Source organism: Lissotriton helveticus, chromosome 3_1, assembly GCF_964261635.1.
Source record: "Lissotriton helveticus chromosome 3_1, aLisHel1.1, whole genome shotgun sequence".
Taxonomy (NCBI): domain Eukaryota; kingdom Metazoa; phylum Chordata; class Amphibia; order Caudata; family Salamandridae; genus Lissotriton; species Lissotriton helveticus.
This window is the reverse complement of record NC_136061.1, coordinates 397,193,820-397,217,673: the sequence shown is the minus strand read 5'-3', so window position 1 is coordinate 397,217,673 and position 23,854 is coordinate 397,193,820. Positions and strand designations below refer to the sequence as shown.

Sequence of the window (23,854 nt, the reverse complement as noted above, 5' to 3'; positions counted from 1 at the left end):
CGGTTTTGGACTAAACATAGTGTGGATAATTCTACCTGATGATCTTACCTTTGTTTGATATTACTTATTGCCCACTTGTTCTCACTTTTTTCACAATTCATTGCGCCTTTTACTGGAGCACCTTCTTTATGATGATAAAGTTAATTTATATTACTGTGTTATATGTTTATGTGCAATCTCATTATATCAAGTAGCAGAGAATCATTATTGAAGGCATGATTAGTCTAGAAAGGAAAGGCTGCTTTAGCTTCCTCCAAAGAAACCACTGTTTATTGATATACCTCTAAAGTAAGGCAGAGAGTGCTTCATGGATAGCTTGTGACTTATATTTGTTTGTAAAATAGTAGTCAGGGGCACTGCAATGGTTGTGCTAATGCATGGTATCTGACTATCTCCTATCACCCATTCTTCCAGTCACACCTCGAGCTGGGGTGTGTGGTGCTCTCACCAAATCTACTATGAATTGAATTGCAGAGTGAGCCGAAATAAATGGGTCAGCAGATCCCCGACTGAGAAGAAAGGCAAGAATTCTGGGCAGAAGTACATAAAAGTTTCAGATGTTTTGTTTTGTCATTCACATTTTTATGCGGTGCTCACCATTGTTATGGCTGTGTAGCACAATCTCAATCTAGGCACTCTATTCTTTATATCTGGGAAGGCCATCAATCGATCATAGGATTAATAGTTGGATAGCATGTGTTTTGTCGCTGAATAGTTGTGTGCTTTCAGTAAATATCCAATAAAAAACTATCCTAAAAGGGTTCCAAACATCAGAAGTGTAGAGCTCAGTGAGCGCCTTGCCCACACTCAACCTAAACATCTCTCCCTTCTCAGGCCACCCATGGCCTGTACTCTCCACATCCCTCCACGCATCAAATCCCCAACCTTAACACACTACCTCATACACTACATTCAACTTTTTGCACCATCATTTCTTTCTCAGCAACAACCACTTTGCTCCATTGTTGAGCTCCTTAAGAACCCACTGCAGATGAAGATCGCATTACCCAGGGCTCAAGCAGCAGGCTTTGGCACCCCCCTTCACCCCACCCCCCACCCCCCGCCATCTTGCAGTAGAGGATCAAAGTGCCAATTTATGTCTCTATTTCTGCACCTGAAATGGGATTCGGCGGCGTGTACTCACCTGCTCAGTGTGAACTTCTGATACAGGAGGAGGGCTTTCTCCCAGATCCAGGGGCAGCCATCTTCGAACCACTCCTGTGGGCAGAGGAGCGGGGAGATGCAGGCCGCGGCCGTCACATAGCTGGAAGAGCCGCACTCCCCAAGGTAGGAGAAGAGAAGGCCAGCGCCGGTGCTTTCCGCCACCGCGAAGAGCCGCGAGGCCTGGCGCCGGTGGCGGATGTACTGAACGGCTTCCCGAAGGTCACAGGGGTCACCGTAGGGCTGCAGCTTGGCCGTGCTCAGAGGGCAGTCGTTGTGGCAGCGCCGATTAAAGATGACAGGGTGGTACCCGTGGGTCAGAGCCAGCTGGCACAGCTGGAAAAGAAAGGTCACAGGTTATCAATGGAGATCCCACAATCAGAGACTCAGAGAAAGACTTTGGAGGCAGTACTAATAAACACTGAGCTCAAGGGGAAGGATGGGCTTTAGTGACAATATCAGCAACACTCCCCATCCCACATTCAGCAATATTATTCGGAAATAAACCACACAACACCTTGTTTGTGGAACGGCGTCAAGGGCAGCGGCTTCTGACAGTTGTGTGTCTTGGATAACGAGGCAGTTGCCTCATTACTCCACATTCTTTTTTGAGTTTTATAGTCGCTGTTTTTGGTTTTCTTATTGATCTGTGACACTTTGTCACAGTTGGAGTTGGTTCACAAGGTCCGCTCTGTGATGGGCCGCGGGTAGCGGTCAATTGAGTTTGCAGAAATGTCAGCATGTTTCCTCAAAGAGTTTTGTCTTTGTCTATCAAGTACATTCTGATAGTGATGAGTTTTGGATGCCTGCCGAGGTGGTTTGCCTTCAGACAGTGAAGGGTTTTGGTTGCCTGCCGGGGCGGTTGCCCCCAGACAGTGATGATTTTTTTGGATGCCGAGGCGGTAGCCTCATTGCTTCACCTTGTTTGTGGAACGGCGTCAAGGGCAGCGGCAAAGAGGCTGCCAGGTGAGCGGGGAGAGGCCCTTATACCTCATCCCCGCCCACCCACTACCGGAAGCGACACTGCGCGGACCCCTCAAGGGGGAGGGGAGTACTACCACTAGACTGTCTTGTGTGCCCACATGTGGCACTAAGGCGGTCGCCCTCTTATGAGGGTCCCCTTAGTGGACCACGAGCAGCCAGCAGAATCCTAAGCTCAGAAAGAGGGAGTATGAATCATGTACTTAGGAGCCAAATGAGCGGATGCTGACCCCAGACCAGGGTCTGGGAATCCAGCACCCAGTGGGAGCGAACCCAAGCTGATTGGGAAGGAGTGCAAGCAATGTAGGGGGGGCTGTGTTAGTCTTGGCCCTTACAGAGATGGAATGTGCATCCCTTTGTCAGTGGGAGGGAGTGCACTAAGTACAGTCAGTGGTGTGGAGAGTGAATCACATCAGGGGGATGGAGACTGAATCTGGCACTTTGCTGCAGAGACAGTGATTCCTTTACCCACACTGCAGGAGGGTGACCCAGGCGCCCAGAGGAAGGGGGTAGCAAACCAGCACCAAGAGGCACAGAACATGCAGAAGGCCAATATGCGACCCCATACAGAATATATATGGAAGGAAGGGCGCCCCTTGTCCTATATATCATTACCATTATTTAAATTCACACAATCAGGACCCTCAAGCACGTGTAGGTGGAGCCTCTCATGCAGGGATGGTAGAGGTTCCTTTATGTGATCTGCATGGGTTCAGCCAATCAGAAACCTTAGTCCCAGTCCTTAACAAGCATTTGCAATGCAATAGGTCTCGCATTAATTAAGTTTGAGCTATTGGCATTGCTAAATATTGCAACACCAATTGCAACAAAAGTCTATAAATTGAAGGCCAAAAAAAGTGTATTTATTTTTGTAGCAATGGTGGTATGCTGCGCTTTAGATGAATATGTTTAGGTTTAAAGTATTTTATTCAGCACGACACATAAAGACAGACAGATGATACAAAAGACATAGCAGGGCGCAGTGCCAGAGTTCAAAAGCGGCAGCAACAAGTAACACCCTGTGAAGTCCGATCACTCAGTAGCATAGTACAAATGTCGCCTCAATGTGCCATGACATTTCCAACAAAACCCCCCCCTCCCAACTGCCCCCCCAACTCCCAACCACCCCCACCCCTCGTCCAGTGCACAGTTCCTAAATCGTGACACACCTCAAAGCCTCAGTATCAACGACGACCAGTCCATAGGGAGATCATGAAACAGAGCCCTCCGGAATCGGGAGCCTGAGAAGGCGGAGATACTTGGGACAGGTGAGCTCCCGAAATTCAGTAAGCAACAGGGAGTGAAAGGGCTGCCAGAGTTCTCTAAACTGATCCACATCCCCCGCCACTGTAAGAGACATTTTCTCCATACCCAACACGTGCCACAATCTGTGAAGCCAGCCAGTGATAGACGGGATCGTGGCCGTGTGCCAGTGTATTAAAATGTTCTGGACTGCGGAACCCAGGGCTATCGCAATCTGTCTGCCCCTGCGAGATCGAAGGGGGTACATTAGATCGTTCGGAAGCCCCAACAGAGTGTAGGCAGGGAAGCGGGGCAATTCAATTTCGAAGCTAGAATCAATTTCATCCAGCACTTCCCTCCAGTAAGGCTCCAGAAGCGGGCAGTCCCAAAGTATGTGAGTGAGAGTACCTCGGAGCCCACATCCTCTCCAGCATGTATCATCCTTACTGCGATCAAACTCTCGCACTCGTTCAGGCGTGTAATACCAGTAGGTAGAAACTTTCGTTAGTGTATCCGTGAGCCCCATGTGATACGCGGAATGCCTCGCTCTGTATGATATGTGTTCCCATTCTTTATGGCTTAGTGTCCTCCCCAACTCCCGTTCCCATCGCTCCCTCCCGGGGTGATAAAGGTGTGTCGCTGGTGGCTGCAGTAGTTTATACAAATCAGAGATCAGTTTGGAGTCCGAAGTCCGCGTCATGAGCCAATGTTCATAGGGGAGAAAAGGCCGGTCGGCCGCTCCTCTCACCTGCGGCTGAAGAGCCCAGTGGCGAGCCTGCAGATAATGAAGTCGCTCCGTCTCCGGAAGCGAAAACTCCTGACGGAGTTGGAGGAAGGGGTGAACCCCTTCCGGGCCATATAGATGACATAAGGCCCTACATCCCGCCTGACGCCATTCCGTAAAAGCCCCCTTTTCCATCCCCGGGGTATAGTCCGGGTTGTCCACCAGCGGGGTCAGTGGAGACGGAAACGTGGTAAGACCGCGCAGAACGCCAGTAGCGTCCCATACCCGCAGAGGCACTCTCGTGACAAAGGAGGCGTAGAGGTTTTTAGGCCGGTGTGGGCGACGCAGGAAAGGGATCTCCTGCAAGGGCCTCCCCGCTACCGACTGATCCTGAAAAAGCCAATGCTTATCAGAAACCCATTTACTCCACTCTACAAGGTAGCGCAATTGAGCAGCTTGAAAGTATTTGCGGAAGTCAGGGATACCCAACCCACCAGCCTCTGGGGCCAGCAACGAGAGGGCTCGACGCATCCTAGGCTTCTTACCCTGCCAGACAAACCGAGATACGTCCGCCTGGAGCTGCGAGATCCATCCCACCGGTGGCTGGAGCGGCAGAGCCCGAAAAAGGTATAGTACCTGAGGCAACACCGTCATCTTGACAGCAGCTATCCTTCCAAGCCAGGAAAGAATGCCTCGGTTCCACCGGCTCAACTCCTCCCTAATCTTAGCACCTAGAATCCGGTAGTTTGCTGAGACCATGGCCGGCAAGGTAGGGGCAATCTGGATCCCCAGATACGGCACCGCTCCCGAGGACCAGAGCATAGGGAACCGTTGCTGCAGATACAACCTAGTGTCCGGTTCGAGGGAGACATCCAGCGCCACCGATTTCCCCATGTTCATCTTGAACCCGGACACGATGCCAAAAGAGGCCAGTTCCTCCATACTCGCAGGCAGGGCCACGCGAGGCCGGTCAATGGTCAAAATAACATCGTCAGCGTAGAGGCTAATAGCGTGGTCAAAGCCCCCCATTCGTATGCCAGTCACCATTGGGTTATCCCGCATCCGCTGGGCTAATGGCTCCATGTACAGCGCGAAAAGCAGAGGCGAGAGCGGGCAGCCCTGCCTGGTGCCCCGTTCAATGCTAAAGGAGGCTGAGGCACACCCATTGACCCGGACCACCGCTGACGGGCGATTGTAGCAATTGAGAATCATGGAGCGGAATTTCTCTCCGATACCTGCTTTGAGCAGCACCCGTTCCAAGTAAGGCCAGTGGACGCGGTCAAATGCCTTCTCCGCATCCACTGCTAACAGCATCCGCTCCCCAGGAAGCCGAGATGCTTTCTCCAGCAAATGTACTACACGTTTCGTATTGTCCACCGTTTGTCGTCCGGGGACAAAACCCGCTTGATCGGGATCGACCAGTCCGGGTAGGTGGAGTGCCAGTCTAGCTGCTAGAATCCCTGTATATAACTTCAGGTCAATATCCAAAAGGGAGATCGGCCTATACGATCCGCACTTTGTCGGATCCTTACCGGGCTTAGGGATTACCGAGATGGTGGCTCGGAGCAGATCAGGTGGAATGGCCCCATGTTCCGCAAAGGAGTTGAACAGACGTGTCAGGACGGGAGCCAGCGTAGTGCAGAACGTTTTGTAAAATAGTGCAATGTAGCCGTCCGGCCCTGGTGCCTTACCATGCCTGAGCCTGGCAATAGCGGAGATCACCTCCTCAACCCGGATATCCCTGTCTAAGTGGTCCGCCTGTACCGGCTCTAGGGAGGGCAAGGCAACCGAGCCCAAATATGCATCCAGGGCCTCCTCACTCGGGGGAGTCCCTGAATAAAGATCTTCATAAAACCCGCGGAAGACAGCCGCAATCTGCGCGTCATCAGTCTCCAGTCGCCCCGATGGGTCAGTGATGCCTTTGACAAGCTGAGATTGCCTCGCCGCTCGGAGCCTATTTGCCAATAACCGGCCACACCGGTCCCCACCGGTGTAAAAGGTGTGCCGCAGCCGTAACGCTGCATACTCGGCCCGGTCGAAATCCAGGGCTGTCAGAAGCTTTCAGGCCTCCTTGAGCTGCCGCCAAATTCGGGGAGCCCCCGTCCTGCGGTGGATCTGTTCCAGCTCTCTCACCCGATCTGTAAGTTCCTCCCGTTTGGCCTGCCGCGCCCTATTCTCCGCCGATGAGATCGCAATGAATTCCCCTCTGACAACCGCCTTCAAGGCCGCCCACTGCGTAGCCCGACTAGTGTCAGTGTTGTCATTATGAGACTGAAATTCTTTAATCACCGTCTCAATGCGAGCCACTACCTCCTTCCTGTGCAACAGCGTGTCACGAAGGCGCCATGTCCGAGGGCGAGGGGCCGTCGGAGGCATATCAAGCAGAACCTCAACCGGAGCATGGTCCGAAAGGGAGATCACCCCCATCTCCGCTCCCGAGACCAGCGTCTTTACTGGGGATGTAACCAAAAGGTAGTCCAACCGTGCATACGTCTTGTGCGCGTGGGAGAAATATGAATAATCCCTATCATTCGGGTGTAGCTGTCTCCATAAGTCAAGGAGGTCCACCTCCGCGAGCTGGGCTCTGCGGTCCGCAGAGAGTTCCCCGACCTGGGGGGAGCGCTGCGCCGACCTATCTAGTGCGGAGTCAAAGACAATATTAAAGTCCCCCCCGAGTATGATATGCCTATCTTGCGTAGCAGAGACCTCTTCGATCGCAGCCTGCAGAAAGCGGTCCTGCCGCTCATTGGGACCGTATAAGGACCCGATTGTAAACGGAAGACCCCCTATCCCAAACCGATAAGCCAGCAGTCGACCCTTTTGTTCAGTGAATTTGTGAAGAATTTCCCCTTTGAAGTGGCGCGCCACCAGAATCGCCACCCCGGCCGTTTTAGTGGTGCAAGAGGAAAAAAATTGTGTAGGAAACTTGTGGGACTTGAGTCTGTGTGTGTCCTGTGAAAGCAAGTGCGTCTCCTGTAAGAGACAAATGTCTGCCTGTGTGTTCTCTAAGAGCGAGAGGACTGCCCGCCTCTTGACAGGATTATTCAAACCCCGAACATTCAGGGTCACCACCTTACATGTGGTGGGAGGCATGGACAACAGCGGAGCAAAAAGCAGCAAGGTCCCCCGTCAGCCAAAGTGGGAGGACAAAGGCCAAGCACGGCACAGGGCGCCGTAGAGCATAAAGCAACACACAGGGGCATGAGAAGCAGTCCGCGCCATGCAAACCAGTGAGCACACCATCCTGCCACCTACCCACCGCCCTCGAAATGCATCGCACCAAATGCCCCCCGCCCCTCCAAGTCACACAGAAGCCACGAAGACAAGCCAAGCCATAGGCGCTGTAACTCAGAGGAAGCAACCCAAAAAGTACGGACACTGCCCGAGCAACCAGAAACCTCAGGGTGCACTGGACGACCCCCCTTCCCCATTGCCAACTCCCGGATCCCCCCCTCCTTCCCCAACCCCCCCAACTCCCCTGAACCCCCTCAACTGAACCCCGGTCTCCCCACCCATCCTCCTTCATCCTGTCCCCTCCCACAACTGAGACCAGATCAACAACTTCAAACACCCCTCCCTCCTCCCCCCCAAAAAACTGTAGATCCATTGTCCCAGTCCGGTCCTTATCGGACAAGCCTGCGGAAAATCAGAAAAAGTGGACGTCCAGCCACCTCGCACCCCTCCGCTCCCCCCACCCCCCCAGAACCCCCAAACCTGCAGCTCCATCATATCGATGTCGATCTCCCCCCGGAGTTCACTTAAGCTGTGAGCGCCACCTCCGATGCATTGGCAGTTCCATGTTCATCCTGCACTGCAAGGCCCGACTCTGCCCGGGCCGTGGGAGAACCCGGCTCCGTCATGGGAGCAGTCGATCGTCGGCCGGGGATTGTCTGCCATCCGTCCCTGGTGATACGGCTCCTGTGCGGCGTGTGAGCTCTATCCTCAGTGGCAGTAATCCCCAACACACCACACGTATCCTGAAGCGAACGCAGCTGGTGCAAGGTCCCATTCCACCTAAAGATGAGCCGGAAGGGATGTCCCCAGGAATACTGAATGCCATGCTCCCTGAGAAAGTCGGTCGCAATTTTAAAAGCTTTGCGCTTCTGCAGAGTGGACGCCGCCAGGTCCTGATAGAGCGCTACCCGGTGGCCTCTGAACTCCAGGGATGGTCTCCTCCGAGCTTCCCTCAGGATTCGTTCCTTCAAGGGGTAGTCCGGCAAGAAAGCCAAGATGTCGGGCGGAGGCGCAGAGGTCCGGCGTTGCAGGCCCACCCTGTGTGCTCTGTCAATTCGGATAGTGAAATCAGCCGGTTCCCCCAGCACCTCTCTGAACAGCTCGCCGAGGTAGGCCGCCACATCCTCCCCCTCTTCTCGGGACGGAACGCCCCGAACGCGGATGTTGTTTCTCCTGGAGCGATTTTCGAGGTCCTCCGTGTGCGATTGCAGGTCAAGGTGCTGTTCCCGGAGTTGGATGACCTCCTGCTGCAATTGCGTGATTTCCTCGTCCCTGGCACGGCCTGCGTCTTCCACCGTGGATACTCTGTCCCCCAAACCGTCCACTTCCCTCCGTATCTCTCGGACCTCACCTGCGACCTCCTGTTTGAGCGTCTGAAAGTCGTCCCTCAATGAGCTGAAGAGGGACTCCAGGAAGGACCTCGTGACCGGGGGTTCTCCTCCATTCGCTCCCTGGGCGGTACTCGGGTGGGGTGGGGATGGCTGACCTCGGTCTTGTCTCGCAGCGTTCCGGTGCAACATCTCCGGCAACGTGCGATCTCCCTTCCGATTCCCTTTGTTATTCGACATGCTAGCCACCGCAACGTCCCTCTTGGAAGCTCTGCAATTCACCCTGGAAGCAACGTAGGAGCCGGGCTGATGATCTGCCACTCCGTCCCCAAATGGCCTATGGGGCCGGGATGCCCCACTGATCAGCGATCTGCTGGCCACTGTCCAGTCCCCTAGCTCCACTCCGTCTGGCAGCGCACCCTCCTCACACGCCACAAGCCCCGCGGCCTCGGCGTCACCAGTGCCAATGTGGGATCTCCCTCCAGGCTGGGTCTCAACGGGCCTTCGGGGACCACGTGGGGGCTGCGACAACGCCCAGTCTATCTCCACCTTGTCCCACAGTCAGACCCAAGATGCCACCAAGGGGGTCCGGTCCAGTGCCAGGCCGGTGGTCAGGTGCAGTGAAAGCCCGAGACTCGATAGCCCTGCCCCCAGGCCCCCGCGGTTCCAGGGGATGTCGATTGTAACTCTCCTCCCCAGGGGCCCTCCGTCGCCGGACTCACCGCCGGGTCTCCGTCGGTCAGGGGATCCGCTCCAAGCCCCACAGTCTCAACCGGCAGGCCGGCAGCACACTGCTACGCAGCGCCCTCGAGGCCCGGGGCACAGGCCAAAGCCCCGACCTCGCGTAGCAGGGGGCCCCCCGAGACCGGCTCCTCCTTTCCGGCACCTCCGCTCCAGCTGATCCACGCTCCGGGAGGGCGCCGCTGGGCTAGGCAGGACCATCCAGGCCCAGCCGGTAAAACCCACAGTCCGTCACCGCTCGCCTAGAGTCCGCTAGGGTAGGCGAGGCCCAGGACTCAGGCCCGAGCCCCGGCCCTGCGTGAAGACCGATGCCGGCCCGACGTCGGACTCTCTGCGGCCCCGGATCAGGCAACCCCGGTGCCGACCCCCACAGCAACGAGGAGCGCAGCGGTCCGGGATAGGCGGGCAATGCAGGAACGCAGCTGCTATCACCAGGGCCGGGCGGGGTCCGCCTCTCCGCCGGGCCGTGTGCTGGGCCCCACTCGGTCTCCACAGCGGTGCCGCCTCCGGAGTCCGTCCCACGTTCCGGGGTCCGCCAGCAAACGTTTGATTGCTCCTCCGTGGCACCACTCCCCTGCACCCTGAATCGCGGTGTCCCGGGGGGAGAATCCGTGCCTTCAGAGCAGGATCAGGGTTCAGGGACGGCGGAGCTCACGGTGAGTGCGACCACTCAGTCTGCCATCTTGGCCACGCCCCCAGATGAATATGTTTAAAAGTAAAGTGCGCCATACTGCGATTGCTACAATAGTTAATTGTGGATGCGCTAACAATTGATGTGTGCACTGCCGGCTGGTAGTGTGTGTGCCTGGTGGAAACGTGCACTGACAGCCAGCGGTGTTTGTGCCTGGTGGAAGTGTGCACTGCTGGCTGGTGATGTGTGTGCCTGGTGGAAGCGTGCACTGTCGGCTGGTGGTGTGTGCCTGTTAAAAGCGCGCACTGACGGCTGGTAGTGTGTGCGTACCTGGTGAAAGCGTGCACTGACTGCTGGTGGTGTGTGTGTGCCTGGTGAAAGCGTGCACTGACGTCTGGTGGTGTGTGCCTGGTGGAAGCGTGCACTGACGGCTGGTGGTGTTTGTGCCCGCTGAAAGCGTGCACTGACGGTGGTGGTGTTTGTGCCCAGTGAAACCATGCACTGACGACTGATGGTGTCTGTGCCTGGTGAAAGTGTGCACTGATGGTGTGGCTGTGTGTGTGGTTGTGTGTATGGTTGTATGTGTATGTGTGTATGTGGTTGTGTGCGTGGTGTGTGTGGTTGTGTGTGTGTGGTTGTGTGTGTGGTTGTGTGTGTGTGTGGTTGTGTATGTGTGGTTGTGTGTGTGTGGTTGTGTGTGTTGTGTTTGTGGTTGTGTGTGTGGTTGCGTGGTTGTGTGTGTACTTGTGGTTGTGTGGGTCTGGTTGGGTGTGGTTGTGTGTGTGTGTGGTTGTGAGTGTGGTTGTTTGTGTAGTTGTGTGTGTGTGGTTGTGTGTGTGGCTGTGTGTGTGGGTGTGTGGTGGTGTGTGTGGTATGTGTGGTGTGTGTGTGGTTGTGTGTGTGGTTGTGTGTGTGGTTGGGTATGTGTGGCTGTGTGTGTGGTTGGGTATGTGTGGCTGTGTGTGTGGTTGTGTGTGTGGCTGTGTGTTGTGTTTGTGGTTGTGTGTGGTTGTGTGTGGTTGTGTGTGTGTGGTTGTGTGTGTATGTGGTTGTGTGTGAGGTTGAGTGTGTGGTTGTGTGTGGTTGTGTGTGGTTGTGGTTGTGTGTGTGGTTGTGTGTGCTTGTGTGTGTGTGGTTGTGTGTTTGTGTGTGTGCTTGTGTGTTGTGTTTGTGATTCTGTGTGTTGTGTGTGTGTGGTTGTATGTGTGTGGTTGTGTGTGGTTATGTGTGTGGTTGTGTGTGTGGTTGTGTGTGTGGTTGTGTGTGGTTGTGTGTGTGGTTGCATGTGTGGCTGTGTGTGTGGTTGTGGTTGTGTGTGTGGTTGTGTGTGTGGTTGTGTGTGTGGTTGTGTATGTGTGATTGTATGTGTGGTTGTGTGTGTGGTTGTGTGTGTGGTTGTGTGTGGTTGTGGTTGTGTGTGGCTGTGTGTGGTTGTGTGTGGTTATGTTTGTGTGTATGGTTGTGTGTGTGGTTGTAGTTGTATGTGTGTGTGGTTGTGTGTGTTGTGTTTGTGGTTGTGTGTGTGGTTGGGTGTGGGTGTGTGTGGTTGTGGGTGGTTGTGTGTGTGTGTGGTTATGCGTGTGTGTGGTTGTGCGTGTGGTTGTGTGTGTGGTTGTGGTTGTGTGGGGTTATGATTGTGTGTGTGGTTTTGTGTGGTTGTGTGTGTGTGGTTGTATGTGTGGTTGTATGTGTGGTTGTTTGTGGTTGTATGTGTGGTTGTGTGTGTGGTTATGTGTGTGATTGTGTGTGTGGTTGTGTGTGGTTGTGTGGGTGTGGGTGTGGGTGTGGTTGTGTGTGTGGTTAGGGTGGCTGTGTGTGTGTGCGGTTGTGTGTGTGTGTGTGGTTGTGTGTGAGGTTGTGTTTGTGATTGTGTGTGGTTGTGGTTGTGTGTGTGGTTGTGTGTGGTTGTGTGCGGTTATGTATGTGTGTGGTTGTGTGTGTGGTTGTGGTTGTATGTGTGTGGTTGTGTGTTGTGTTTGTGGTTGTGTGTGTGGTTGTGTGTGTGTGGTTGTATGTGTGTGGTTGGGTGTGGTTATGTTTGTGGTTGTGTGTCTGGTTGTGTGTGTGGTTGTGTGTGTGGTTGCATGTGTGGCTGTGTGTGTGGTTGTGGTTATGTGTGTGGTTGTGTGTGTGGTTGTGTGTGGTTGTGTGTGTGGTTGTGTATGTGTGGTTGTATGTGTGGTTGTGTGTGTGGTTGTGTGTGGTTGTGTTTGTGGTTGTGTGTGTGGTTGTGTGTGTGTGGTTGGGAGTGGGTGTGTGTGTGGTTGTGGGTGATTGTGTGTGTGTGTGGTTGTGCGTGTGTGTGTGGTTGTGTATGTGGTGTGGTTGTGTGGGGTTATGATTGTGTGTGTGGTTTTGTGTGGTTGTGTGTGTGTGGTTGTATGTGTGGTTGTATGTGTGGTTGTTTGTGGTTGTGTGTGTGGTTGTGTGTGTGGTTGTGTGTGTGGTTGTGTGTGTGTGGTTGTGTGTGGTTGTGTGAGTATGGGTGTGGGTGTGGTTGTGTGTGTGGTTGGGTGTGTGTTTGTGGTTATGTGTGTGCTTGCGTGTGTGTGCTTGTGTGTGTGTGTGGTTGTGGTTGTGTGTTGTTGTGTGTGTGTGTGTGGTTGTGTGTGTGTGGTTGTGTGTGTACAAGCCACATCGTTCACACTGAGCTCTGTATCTAAAGGTCATGCAATTTGTACATGCGGTTTTAAAAGTATTGTATCTCTGAGAGCAGCACCCACTTCTTTTTTTTAGATACCTGTTTACAAGACGACACATATCTTCTTTACAAAGTAAAGGAGGCTCTCCCTTTGTAGGGAAAAACAATATAATTCTGTTTTTAAATGAGTGAAATAAATGCACGATTGGTTAACAACAAACAGGGCGCCCAAAGCAAAGTGCAATAATTAAGGCTAAGAGACTGTCTCTAAGTTAACACCTGCAATAACCTCCGAGAAAAGGACTTGTCTCGAACAAGCAAGTAGGACATTGTATAAAAGTGTCCTATATGGAAAAATGTTCTATACGGAAAAAGCATTGGCAAAGACATTAGCTTTCCCCTTTGTGAGATCGATTGGCTTTATCAATGCTTGTATTACTATTGTTTTGGAGTATTCCTGGAATACGGACTTTCTGATTATGCGCGTAGGCGCTTTTCTATTACTTATGCATGTTTTGAGACGAGGGGTGGGTAAATCAACAGAGAGCCAGTGGCAGAAAATAAGCCCCCACTGACCCCCTAGTTTGCAAAGGGGGGGGGGGGTTCAAATTTCATTATGCCACTGCAGGGAGCAGGATGAGGTGGTGTTTTAAAAGCAGGAGGGCTTGTTTGAAACCATGGTGGCAAGCGGGTCAGGGGCTAGTAGGTTAACACAACAGAAGCATGCCTAAGGTAGAGCTGCTGACCCTGGAACTGGGTTCAACCCTCGGCATTGGCTCGATATGCCGTGATCCAGGACAAATCACTTAATCCCCCCAGTGTAATTGGAAAAAAGGGGGGAAAGTGTAAGTGTCAGTATAATGTACATGGTGCTCATGTAAATCACTCCAGTGCCTTCGGGTACACGAGTGAGGGAGCAGGACATGGCTGAAGCAGGGGGATGGGTAAAACAGAGCTGGGAGAAGGACGTGGTGGGTCAAAAGCAGCTGGGGTGTTGTCTGTAAACAACAAGCTCCTGGCATTGCGCAGATTATAAAACCCCTGTCCCTGCTGCGCACGTCGGGAGGGACCAAGGAATGCAGATTAACAATGGAGCGGCTGGAATGAAAACCTGTGCGCGTCCCTTGTGAGGGTTACCGAATGACTAGCAGCGGTGAAAGTGAAACCTAACGCCCTTGCACGATAATTAAAAACAAAAGTGAAACTTAACATGCTGACACAATAGGAAAATAAACCCCCACTGACCCCATAGTTTGTAAGGGGGGGCTCAAATTTCATTATGCCACTGCGGGGAGCAGAATGAGGTGGTGTTTTAAAAGCAGGGGGGCTTGTTAAAAACCATGGCGGCAAGAAGGTCAGGGGCTAGTGAGTTAACACAAGAAATGCATGTCTAAGGTAGAGCTGCTGACCCTGGAACTAGGTTCAACTCTCGGCGGGGGCTCGATATGCTCCGATCCTGGGTAAATCACTTAATCTCCCCAGTGTAATTGGAAAAAAGGGGAAAAGTGAAAGTGTCAGTGTCATGTACATGGTGCTCATGTAAAGCACTTCAATGCCTTCGGGTACACGAGTGAGGGCCAGGACATGGCTGAAGCAGGGGGCTGGGTGAAACAACAGAGCAGGGAGATGGACGTGGTGGGTCAAAAGCAGCTGGGGTGTTGTCTCTAAACAACAAGCTCTCGGCATTGCGCGGTGGGAGGCAGGGGAGTGGATTCCTTTGAAGTGCTTGAAGTCTGATGCCGGCTGCAAACCAGCATGAGTGCAGAGAGAGGCTCACAGGCTGCCAAATGGTGTGCGATGTGCACGTGCCCGCACGCATGCACTGTAGGCAATCCGCCTGGAAAAGCCTTTGGGAGCCCTATTGAAAGCCCCTACTTAATATCTCGCCAAAGTATCGCTAACGGGATGGTTTAGGCAAGACCTAAAAACTAAAACAATATCAAGTGGTACATTACAGACATCTTTCATAAAAAGCCTCAACCCAGTGGTCACCCAAGTGGGTACTGACCAACAACTCAGCCGAGTATGCCCAATGGAGCCCCCAACCACAACCCACCCATTTATTGTGGAACCAATAACCAAAATATTACAACTGGTACCAATACAGTGAAATAGATGTGCATGCCAAATTCTGACTAGACAATCTTATTTAACAAAGCATATTACTAATGCTTGTACACATATTGCTGGAGAGAATAATCAGAAAATAAAAGATAAACCCTTAGGTTGGGAATAAATGTACATGTAACTCTTTTCTCGTACCGTCGTTAATTTCGAATTTTAAGTCCTCAAGGCAGTACTGCTAGCTGCTACTCTGGTCTCGTAGGTAATTCCTCACTCTAGGCAGTGCTGCAGCTGCATCTTTGGTCATGTCAGTAATTCCTCATTCTAAGTCCTCTAGACAGTGCTTTCAGCTGCTTCTCTGGTCCTGTCTGAAATTTCTCATTCTAAGTCTGCTACAAAGTGCTGCAAGCTGCTCCTCTGGTCTAATCAGAAATTCCTCATTCTAAGTCCTCTAGACAGTGCTGCAGATTATTCTAAGTCCTCTAAAAAGTGCTGTTAGCTCCTACTCTGGTCGCGTTGCTAAATCCTCATTCTAAGTCCTCTAGGCAGTGCTACAGCTGTGTCTCTGTTCCTGGTGGCAATCCCTCATTTTAAGTCCTCTAGACAGTGCTGCTAGCTATTTCTGTGGTCTCATCTGTAATTCCTCATTCAAAGTCCTCTACACAATGCTGCATCTGCCTCTTTGGTCCTGTCAGTAATCCCTCCATTCTAAGCGTCTATACAGTGCTGCAGTTGTGTCTTTATTCCCAGAGGTAATTCCTAATCCTTAGTCCTCTAGGCAGTGCTGCAGCTGTGTCTCTGTTCCCAGTGGTAATTCCTAATTCTTAGTCTTCTAGCCAGTACTGCTAGCTTCTTCTCTGGTCCCATAGGTAATTTCTCATTCTGCGTCCTCCAGACAGTGTTGCAGCTGATTTCTGGTACCAGTGGTAAATCCTCATTCTTAGTCCTCTAGGCAGTGCGGCTAGCTGCTTCCCTGGTCGCTACAGTAATTCCTCATTGTAAATCATCTAGAGAATGCTGCTAGCTGCTTCTCTGGCCCCATTGGTAGTTTGTCATTCTAAGTCCTCCAGGCAGTATTGCTAGCTGCTACTCTGGTACCTTCAGTAATTCCTCATTCTAAGTTCTCTAAGCAGCGCTGCAGCTGTGTTTCTGTTCCCAGGGGTAATTCCTCATTCTAAGTCTTCTAGACAGTGCAACAGCTGCTTCTCTGGTCCCTTCAGTAATTCCTCATTCTAAGTCATCTAGAGAGTGCTGCTAGCTGCTTCTCTTGTCCCAGTGTAATTCCGCATTCCAAGTCTTCTAGGCAGTGCTGTTTGCTGCTACTCTAGTCACGTCGATAATTCCACATTCTCAGTCCTCTAGGCAGTGCTCCTAGCTGCCTCCCTGGTCCTCTCTGTAATTTCTCATTTTAAGGCCTCTAGGCAGTGCTGCGAGCTGCTTCTCTGGTCCCAGTGGTAATTCTTCATTTTAAGTCCTCTACACAATCCTGCTAGCTACCACTCTGGTTCTGTTGGTAATTCCTCATTCTAAGTCCGCTACACAGTGCTGCTAGCTGCTTCTCTGGTCCTGTCGGCAATTCCTCATTCTAAGTCCACTACACAGTGCTGCTAGCTGCTTCTCTGGTCTCATCTGTAATTCTTCATTCTAAGTCATCTAGAGAGTGCTGCTAGCTGATTCTCTGGTCCCAGTGTTATTCCTCATTCTTAGTCCTCTAGGCAGTGCTGCTAGCTGCTTCTCTGGTCCCTTCAGTAATTCATCATTCCTTGTCATCTAGAGAGTGCTGCTAGCTGCTTCTCTGGTCCCAGTATGATTCTTCATTCTAAGTTCTCTAGGCAGTGCAGCAGCTGCTTCTCTGGTCCCTTCAGTAATTCCTCATTCTAAGTCATCTAGAGAGTGCTGCTAGCTGCTTCTCTGGTCCCAGTGTAATTCCATATTCCAAGCCCTCTGCACAGTGCTGCTAGCTGCCACTCTGTTCCTGTTAGTAATTCCACATTCTAAGTCCACTACACAGTGCTGCTAGCTGCTTCTCTGGTCTCATCTGTAATTTCTCATTCTATGTCCTCTAGACTGTGCTACAGATGCTTCGCTGGTCCCAGTGGTAATTCCTAGTCCTCTAGGAAGTGCTGCTAGGTGCCTCTCTGGTCCCGTCTGTAATTCCTAATTCTAAGTCCTCTAGACTGTGCAACTAGCTGCTACTCTGGTCCCTTTGATAATTCCTCAATCAAAATCCTCTAGACAGTGCTGCTAGCTGATACTCTGGTCTCAGTGGTAAGTCCTCATTCTAAGTCCTCTAGACAGGGCTGCTAGCTGCTTCTCTGGTCTCATAGGTAATTCCTCACTCTAAGTACCCTAGACAGAGCAGCAGATGCTTCTCTTATCCCAGTGGTAATTCCTCATTCTTTGTCCTGTAGGCTGCGCTGCAGCTGGGTTTCTGTTCCCAGTGGTAATTCCTCATTCTTAGTCCTTTTAGACAGTGCTGCAGCTGCTTTTCTGGTCCCAGTGGTAATTCCTCATTCTATGTCTTCTAGACAGTGATGCAGCTGTGTTTCAATTCCCAGAGGCAATTCCGAATTCTTAGTGCTCTAGGCAGTGCTGCAGCTGAGTCTCTGTTCCCAGTGGTAATTCCTCATTCTTAGTCCTCTAGACAGTGCTGCAGCTGCTTCCCTGGTCTCAGTGGTAATTCCTCATTCTTGGTCCTCTAGCCAGTGCTGCTTGCTGATTCTCTGGTCCCGTTGGTAATTCCTCATTCTAAGTCCTCTAGGCAATACTGCAGCTGTTTTTCTGGTCACAGTGGTAATTCCTCATTCTATGTCCTCTGGGCAGTGCTGTGGCTGTGTCTGTGTTCCCAGTGGTAAATCCTCATTCTAGTCCTCTAGCAAGTGCTGCTAGTGGCTTCTCCGGTCCCAGTCGTAATATCCTCATTCTTAGTGCTCTAGACATTGTTACAGCTGCTTCTCTGGTCCCAGTGGTAATTCCTCATTCTCAGTCCTCTAGGCAGTGTTGCAGCAGCTTCTCTGTCCCCAGTGGTATATCCTGATTGTACGTCTTCTAGACAGTACTGCTAGCTGCTACTCTAGTCTCATTTGGTAATTCCTCATTCTAAGTCTTCTAGGCAATGAGGCAGTTGTGTCTTTGGTTGCAGGGATAATTTATCATTCTTCGTCCTCTATACAGTGCTGTCAGTTGCTACTCTGGTCCCATTTGGCAATTCCTTATTCCAAGTCCTCTAGGCAGTGAGGCTGCTGTGTCTCTGGTCCCAGTGGTAATTTCTCATTCTACGTCCTCTAGACAGTACTGTTAGCTGCTACTTTGGTCCTTTTAGTAATTCCTCATTCTAAGTCATTTAGACAGTGCTGCTATCTGCTACTTTGGTCCTTTTAGTAATTCCTCATTCTAAGTCATTTAGACAGTGCTGCTATCTGCTACTTTGGTCCTTGTAGTAATTCCTCATTCTAAGTCTTCTAGATAGTGCTGCTAGCTGCTAATCTGGTCCCATCTGTAATTCATCCTTTTAAGTCTTCTAGACAGTTTTACCAACGGTTACTCTCCTCTCACGAGTAATTTCTCACTCCTAAGTCCTCTAGGCAGTGCTGCTAGCTGCTTGTCTTATCTCATCGGTAATTCCTGATTCTAAGTCCTCTAGAAACTGCTGCAGATGCTTCTCTGGACCCAGTGGTAATTCCTTATTCTAAGTCTTCTAAACAGCGCTGCAGCTGCTTGTCTGATCCCAGTTGTAATTCCTCATTCTAAGTCTTCTAGACAGTGCTGAAGTTGCTTCTCTGATCCCAGTGGCAGTTCCTCATTCTTACTCCTCTAGGCAGTTCAGCAGCTGTGTCTCTGTTCCCATTAGTAATTCCTCAATCTTAGTCCTCTACGCAGTGCTGCAGCTGCTTCTCTGGTCCCAGTGGTAATTCCTCATTCCAGGTCTTCTAGTCAGTGCTGCAGCTGCTTCTCTGGTCCCAGTGGTAATTCCTTATTCATAGTCCTCTAGGCAGTGCTGCTAGCTGCTTCTCTATTCCCATCGGTAATTCCTCATTCTAAATCTTCTAGACAGTGCTGCTAGCTGCTTCTCTGGTTCCATTGGCAATGCCTCACTCTAAGTCCTCTACATAGTGCTGCAGCTACTTCTTTGGTCCTGTCAGTAATTCCTCCATGATAAGTGCTCTAGACATTACTGCAGCTGTGACCCTGTTCCCAGTGGTAATTCCCCATTCTTCCTTCTCTAGGCAGTGCTTCTAGCTGCTGCTCTGGTCCTGTCGGTAATTCCTCATTCTAAGTCCTCTAGTCAGGGCTGCAGTTGTGTTTCTGTTCCCAGTGATTAGTTCCTCATTCTAAGTCCTCTAAGAAGTGCTGCTAGCTGCTACTCTGATCTCATCTGTAATTTCTCATTCTAAGTCCTCTAGGCAGTGTTGCTAGCTGCTTCTCTGGTCCCAATGGTAATTCCTCATTTTATCTCCTCTACATTTTGCTGCTAGCTGCTACTCTGGTCCTGTCGGTAATTCCTAATTTTAAGTCTTTCAGACAGTGCTGCTAGTTACTGTTCCACACCTGTCTGTAATTCCTCCTTCTAAGTCTTCCAAACAGTGCTGCTAGCTGCTAGCTGCTACTCTGGTCCTGTCAGAAATTCACATATTTTAAGACCTCTAGGCAGTGCTCCATCAGTGTCTCTGTTCCCGTGGTAATTCCTTATTCTTAGTCCTCTAGGCAGTGCTGCTAGCTGCTTTGCTGGCCCCGTCGGTAATTCCTCATTCTAAGTCCTCTAGGCAGTGCTGCTAGCTGCTTCTCTGTTTCATAGACAATTCCTCATTCTAAGTCCTCTGTGCAGTACTGCAGCTGCATGTTTGGTCCTGTCAGTAATTCCTCATTGTAAATCCTCTAGAAAGTGCTGCTAGCTGCTTCTCTGGTCCTGTCGGTAATTCCTCATTCTAAGTCCACTACACAGTGCTGCTAGTTGCTCCTTTGGTCTCATTGGTAATTCCTCATTCTAACTCCTCTAGACAGTGCTACAGCTACCTTTCTGGTCCTAACGGTAATTCCTCATTCTATGTCCTCTAGGGAGTGCCTAAGCTGTGTCTCTGTTCATACATTCACTTACACACCAAACCAAAACACACAGATAAAAGACATTGTAATTGTTGGACCAGGCCTCCTGGCGTGGTCCTACCCCTCCCGCATGGCGGGCCCCGGACAACATCGGCCCTCCACAGAGCCCGGGCGGACCCTTCCGCCCGATCCTGCACGCACCAACACTACCGGTCCGGCCACCATCCCGGACCCCCACTACCGGCCTGACTCCATCATGGGCCCATCACGTCCTGAGCACGAGGTCTCGCCTGACTCCATCTTGGGACCACCACTCACGAACACGTGGCCTCGGCCCCGGCCCAGGCCCCAGCGAAGCCCCGACATCGAGGCGCCAAGATCTACCCAGGTGGTCGAGTGGCCACTCAACAGATCCCGGAGGAAGGGGAGTTTCGATGGGCCTCCAGCCGTTCCCGGACGCCTGGTATCTATCGCCTCCGGCATCCCTGGGTGCTGGCTCCACCCCCCTGCTGGGTGTCTGGACACCATCATCCCGGCCCCTCTGGCCCCCCAGGCGCGAGGGTCCGGACATCAAAGGACGCCAGTCCTATATCTGGGCCAGCCCCGGAGTAGGACGGCAGTTGTATCCTGAACTGGAAAGCCCTACTGACGCTGTCACGGCCGACACCAGAAGAACTCATTGCCTGTAACCTGAAGAGACCCTGAGAGCCTGCTGGCGCTGCCGCGGCCCACCTTTGCCGAACCATCTTAAGAGCCTGCTGGCGCTGCCGCGGCCCACCTTTGCCGAACCACCTTGAGAGCCTGCTGGCGCTGCCGCGGCCCACCTTTGCCGAACCATCTTAAGAGCCTGCTGGCGCTGCCGCGGCCCACCTCTGCCGAACCACCTTGAGAGCCTGCTGGCGCTGCCGCGGCCCACCTTTGCCGAACCACCTTGAGAGCCTGCTGGCGCTGCCGCGGCCCACCTTTGCCGAACCATCTTGTGAGCCTGCTGGCGCTGCCGCGGCTCGACCTCTCGGAACCCCCCGGCTCGAGGATTGAGAGCTGTGCGCAGGGTATCCCTCCATACACCCCAACCGAGACTGTCCCGCTACCCTGACCCCCCTTTTCACGAGACTTTACAGACCCCTCGGTCTACTTGTACCTATCGCTGAGAACCAGCAGCCTTTATTTCCTGATAAAGCGTACGAACTCGACCTCTGGTGTGGTGTCCATTTGTAGTGTGTGGTTACTCTGCTGTACGATCCTAGGAGAGGGCCCTCACCCAGGAGGCCTCTCAGTAATGCTCGGCTACTTCTTGACGGAGAGGTGGACCTAGGGGTGGTCAGTCAGACATCTTCTGCCTCCCCCGGGGTCGCCTTTCTAACATTGGTGGCAGGCGACAGGATCTGAGCCGACGCAGATCATACAGAGAGTAATTCACTCACTACCGAGAAAAACACACCGCGACCATGACTACTCAGGAAACCAGGCCGACTGCGGAATTCCAGAAAGAAAAGATGGAAGATTACAGCCACAAGGAATTAAAACAATTCTGCAAGGACCTAGGCATCGCTTCCACGGGCCTCAACACCAAAGAGGACTTTAAATCATCCCTGCAAGCCTGGGCGGACGCGGATAACGCGCCCCCCCAGACTGACGACAACCCGGGCCCGAACGGACGCCCGGAGACCGACGCGAACCCAGCGGGGGAAAGACCCGCAAACCTGGACATGGGCCTCCCCCACGGAGACGCCCGAGAACGAGAGAGGAACCGGCTCCACGAGTTGGAGCTCGCCCGACTCCAACAAGAAGGAGAGATACCGCTGGCAGAAAGGAAATTAGCCCTCGAGCAACTAAGGCTGGAAGGAGACCTAGAGGAAAGGCGAAGACAAAGAGACCTCGAAGAAAAGAAACTCATGCTCGAGCATGAGCGCGGCCTCAAAGAACTGGAAATCAAGGCCAAGACAAGCGAAACCGGCACCGCCGGGGGCAAGACCTCACCCCCGCCGGCGGACCCGAAGGTGCACATACCCAAGGAGGTCGTCAAAGAATACTATAAGAACGACGGCATCCAACAGTGGTTCAAAGCCTACGAGGTCGCCATGACCGCCCATCGAGTACCCCTCAAAGACTGGGGCGCCGGCTTATGGGGAAAGTTCATCAACGAGGGGAGAGACGCCCTGCTAGAGCTCCCCGACGCCGAGATGACCTCGTACGAACACATGAAGACCGCCCTCCTCACTCGCTACGGACTCACCCCCGAAATGTACCGGCAGCGATTCCGAGACTGTAGAAAAATCCCCGGTACCACTTGGGTGGAGTACGTGAACTTTTACAGCAGAGCCTTCGAAGGGTGGATCAGAGGCTGCCAGGTCACCACCTACCAGCAGCTGGTCGACCTCATCCTATGGGAACATCTTTCCACTAACTGCTTCATCGAACTCCGGCAGCACCTCCTCGACAGCAAATTGACAGAGCCACGAAAACTCGCTGTCGAGGCGGATAGATGGGTGAGCACCCGAGTTCCCCGGAGTCCGATGGGAGACTACGGCCGGGGATCCCCGGGGAACCACCGACCACGAGGCGGCGGAGGAGGCCAGAGCAGGGGCCGAGACACCCCCACGGGGTCATCCCCTACCTCCCAGTCGCCATCCCTGGGTTGGAGGGGGGGCCCCCCAGCAAGACCCGGGCCCCGCCCGAATGTTACCTGCCACAGATGCCAGCGGCAGGGCCATTATGCGAACGACCCTCTCTGCCCGATGAACCAGCGACCCGGCACCACCGGACCCCCGAGCCGCCAGATCGCGGCCGCCGCCCTGAGTACAGAGGGAGGCGAAGAAGAGGACAACGACACCGAGCAGGCCGAGTGGGAACCCGCCGCCATGATCTTAGCATGCCTGGGTGATCGAGACATGATCCCCCGAGACCCGATCCCAGGTAACACCCAGAAATACCGCCAATGGGTCACCATCAATGGACGCAGGGCCGAAGCCCTCCGGGACACTGGAGCCAGCGTGATGGCGGTCCGCTGCCACTTGGTGACATCCGAACAAATTCTTCCCAACGTCTTGTGCCCCGTACGGTCGGCGGACAACTCTGAGAGTTTGTGCCAGATGGCCCGCATCCCCTTCGAGTGGGGAGGGGTGTCGGGCATGCTAAAAGTGACTGTCCGAGACGATTCCCCCGTGGACTGCCTCCTCGGGAACGACCTGGAAAGTTCCCTCTGGGCCGGCGTAGAGCGGAGAGAGCATCTGGGGATGCTAGGCCTTCCAGAGTGGGTCTGTGCGACCACCCGCTCCATGTCCGCCCGAGCCTCCACCCCAACGGAGGAAGCCCCGATCAAGGAGCTGGAGTGGCCCGCACCTCCACCGCCCGCCGTCCCCGAGGACGCCGACCCTGAACCTGGCCCCCAGGGGCCCAGCCATGAAGAAATCATCGAGCTCGGTCACCTTCCAGAACTAGCTCAGTGGCGCCAAGAAGGTGGCCCCACCCGCGAACAATTCCGACAAGAACAAAGCACCTGTCCCTCCTGCGAGGGAATTCGACGACAAGCCGCCACTCAAGCCGCTGGAGACCCTGCGGGGTCCCACTGGGTCTTTTGGGACAACGACCTTCTCTACAGTGAGCAGAAGATTGCCGAACTAGGGGCCAGCCGGGTGCTGGTCGTTCCCCTCCGATTTAGAGACTTCCTCTGGAACTTAGCACATGATGTGCCCCTCGCCGGGCACCTGGGGCAGGACAAAACCTACAGCCGCCTGGTGACTCATTTCTACTGGCCGAAAATGCGCAACAATGTGCATAATCACTGCAGAACCTGCCCGACCTGTCAAGCCAGCGGGAAGAGCGGGGGGAAAGTCAAAGCCCCGCTCCAGCCCTTTCCCGTGGTCACCACCCCCTTCGAGCGAGTGGGGATAGACATCGTGGGGCCCCTGGACCCCCGCACCTCTCAAGGGCACCGCTTCATCCTCGTTCTGGTGGACCATGCCACCCGCTATCCGGAAGCCATCCCCCTCCGAACCATCACGGCCCCGGTCATAGGCCGAGCCCTAATGGGGATCTTCTCCAGAGTCGGCTTCCCCCGAGAA

General features: G+C 53.1%; 1 protein-coding gene across 1 annotated transcript in view; it reads right to left on the bottom strand.

Moving 5' to 3' along the window:
• LOC144824564 (protein ABHD15-like) overlaps nt 1–23,854 on the bottom strand; it is a 43,169-nt gene that overhangs the window by 12,554 nt on the left and 6,761 nt on the right. Inside the window, exon 2 of the mRNA XM_078683622.1 lies at nt 1,145–1,497. Coding sequence (XP_078539748.1) covers nt 1,145–1,497 — 353 coding nt within the window. The remainder of the gene's footprint in view (nt 1–1,144; nt 1,498–23,854) is intronic.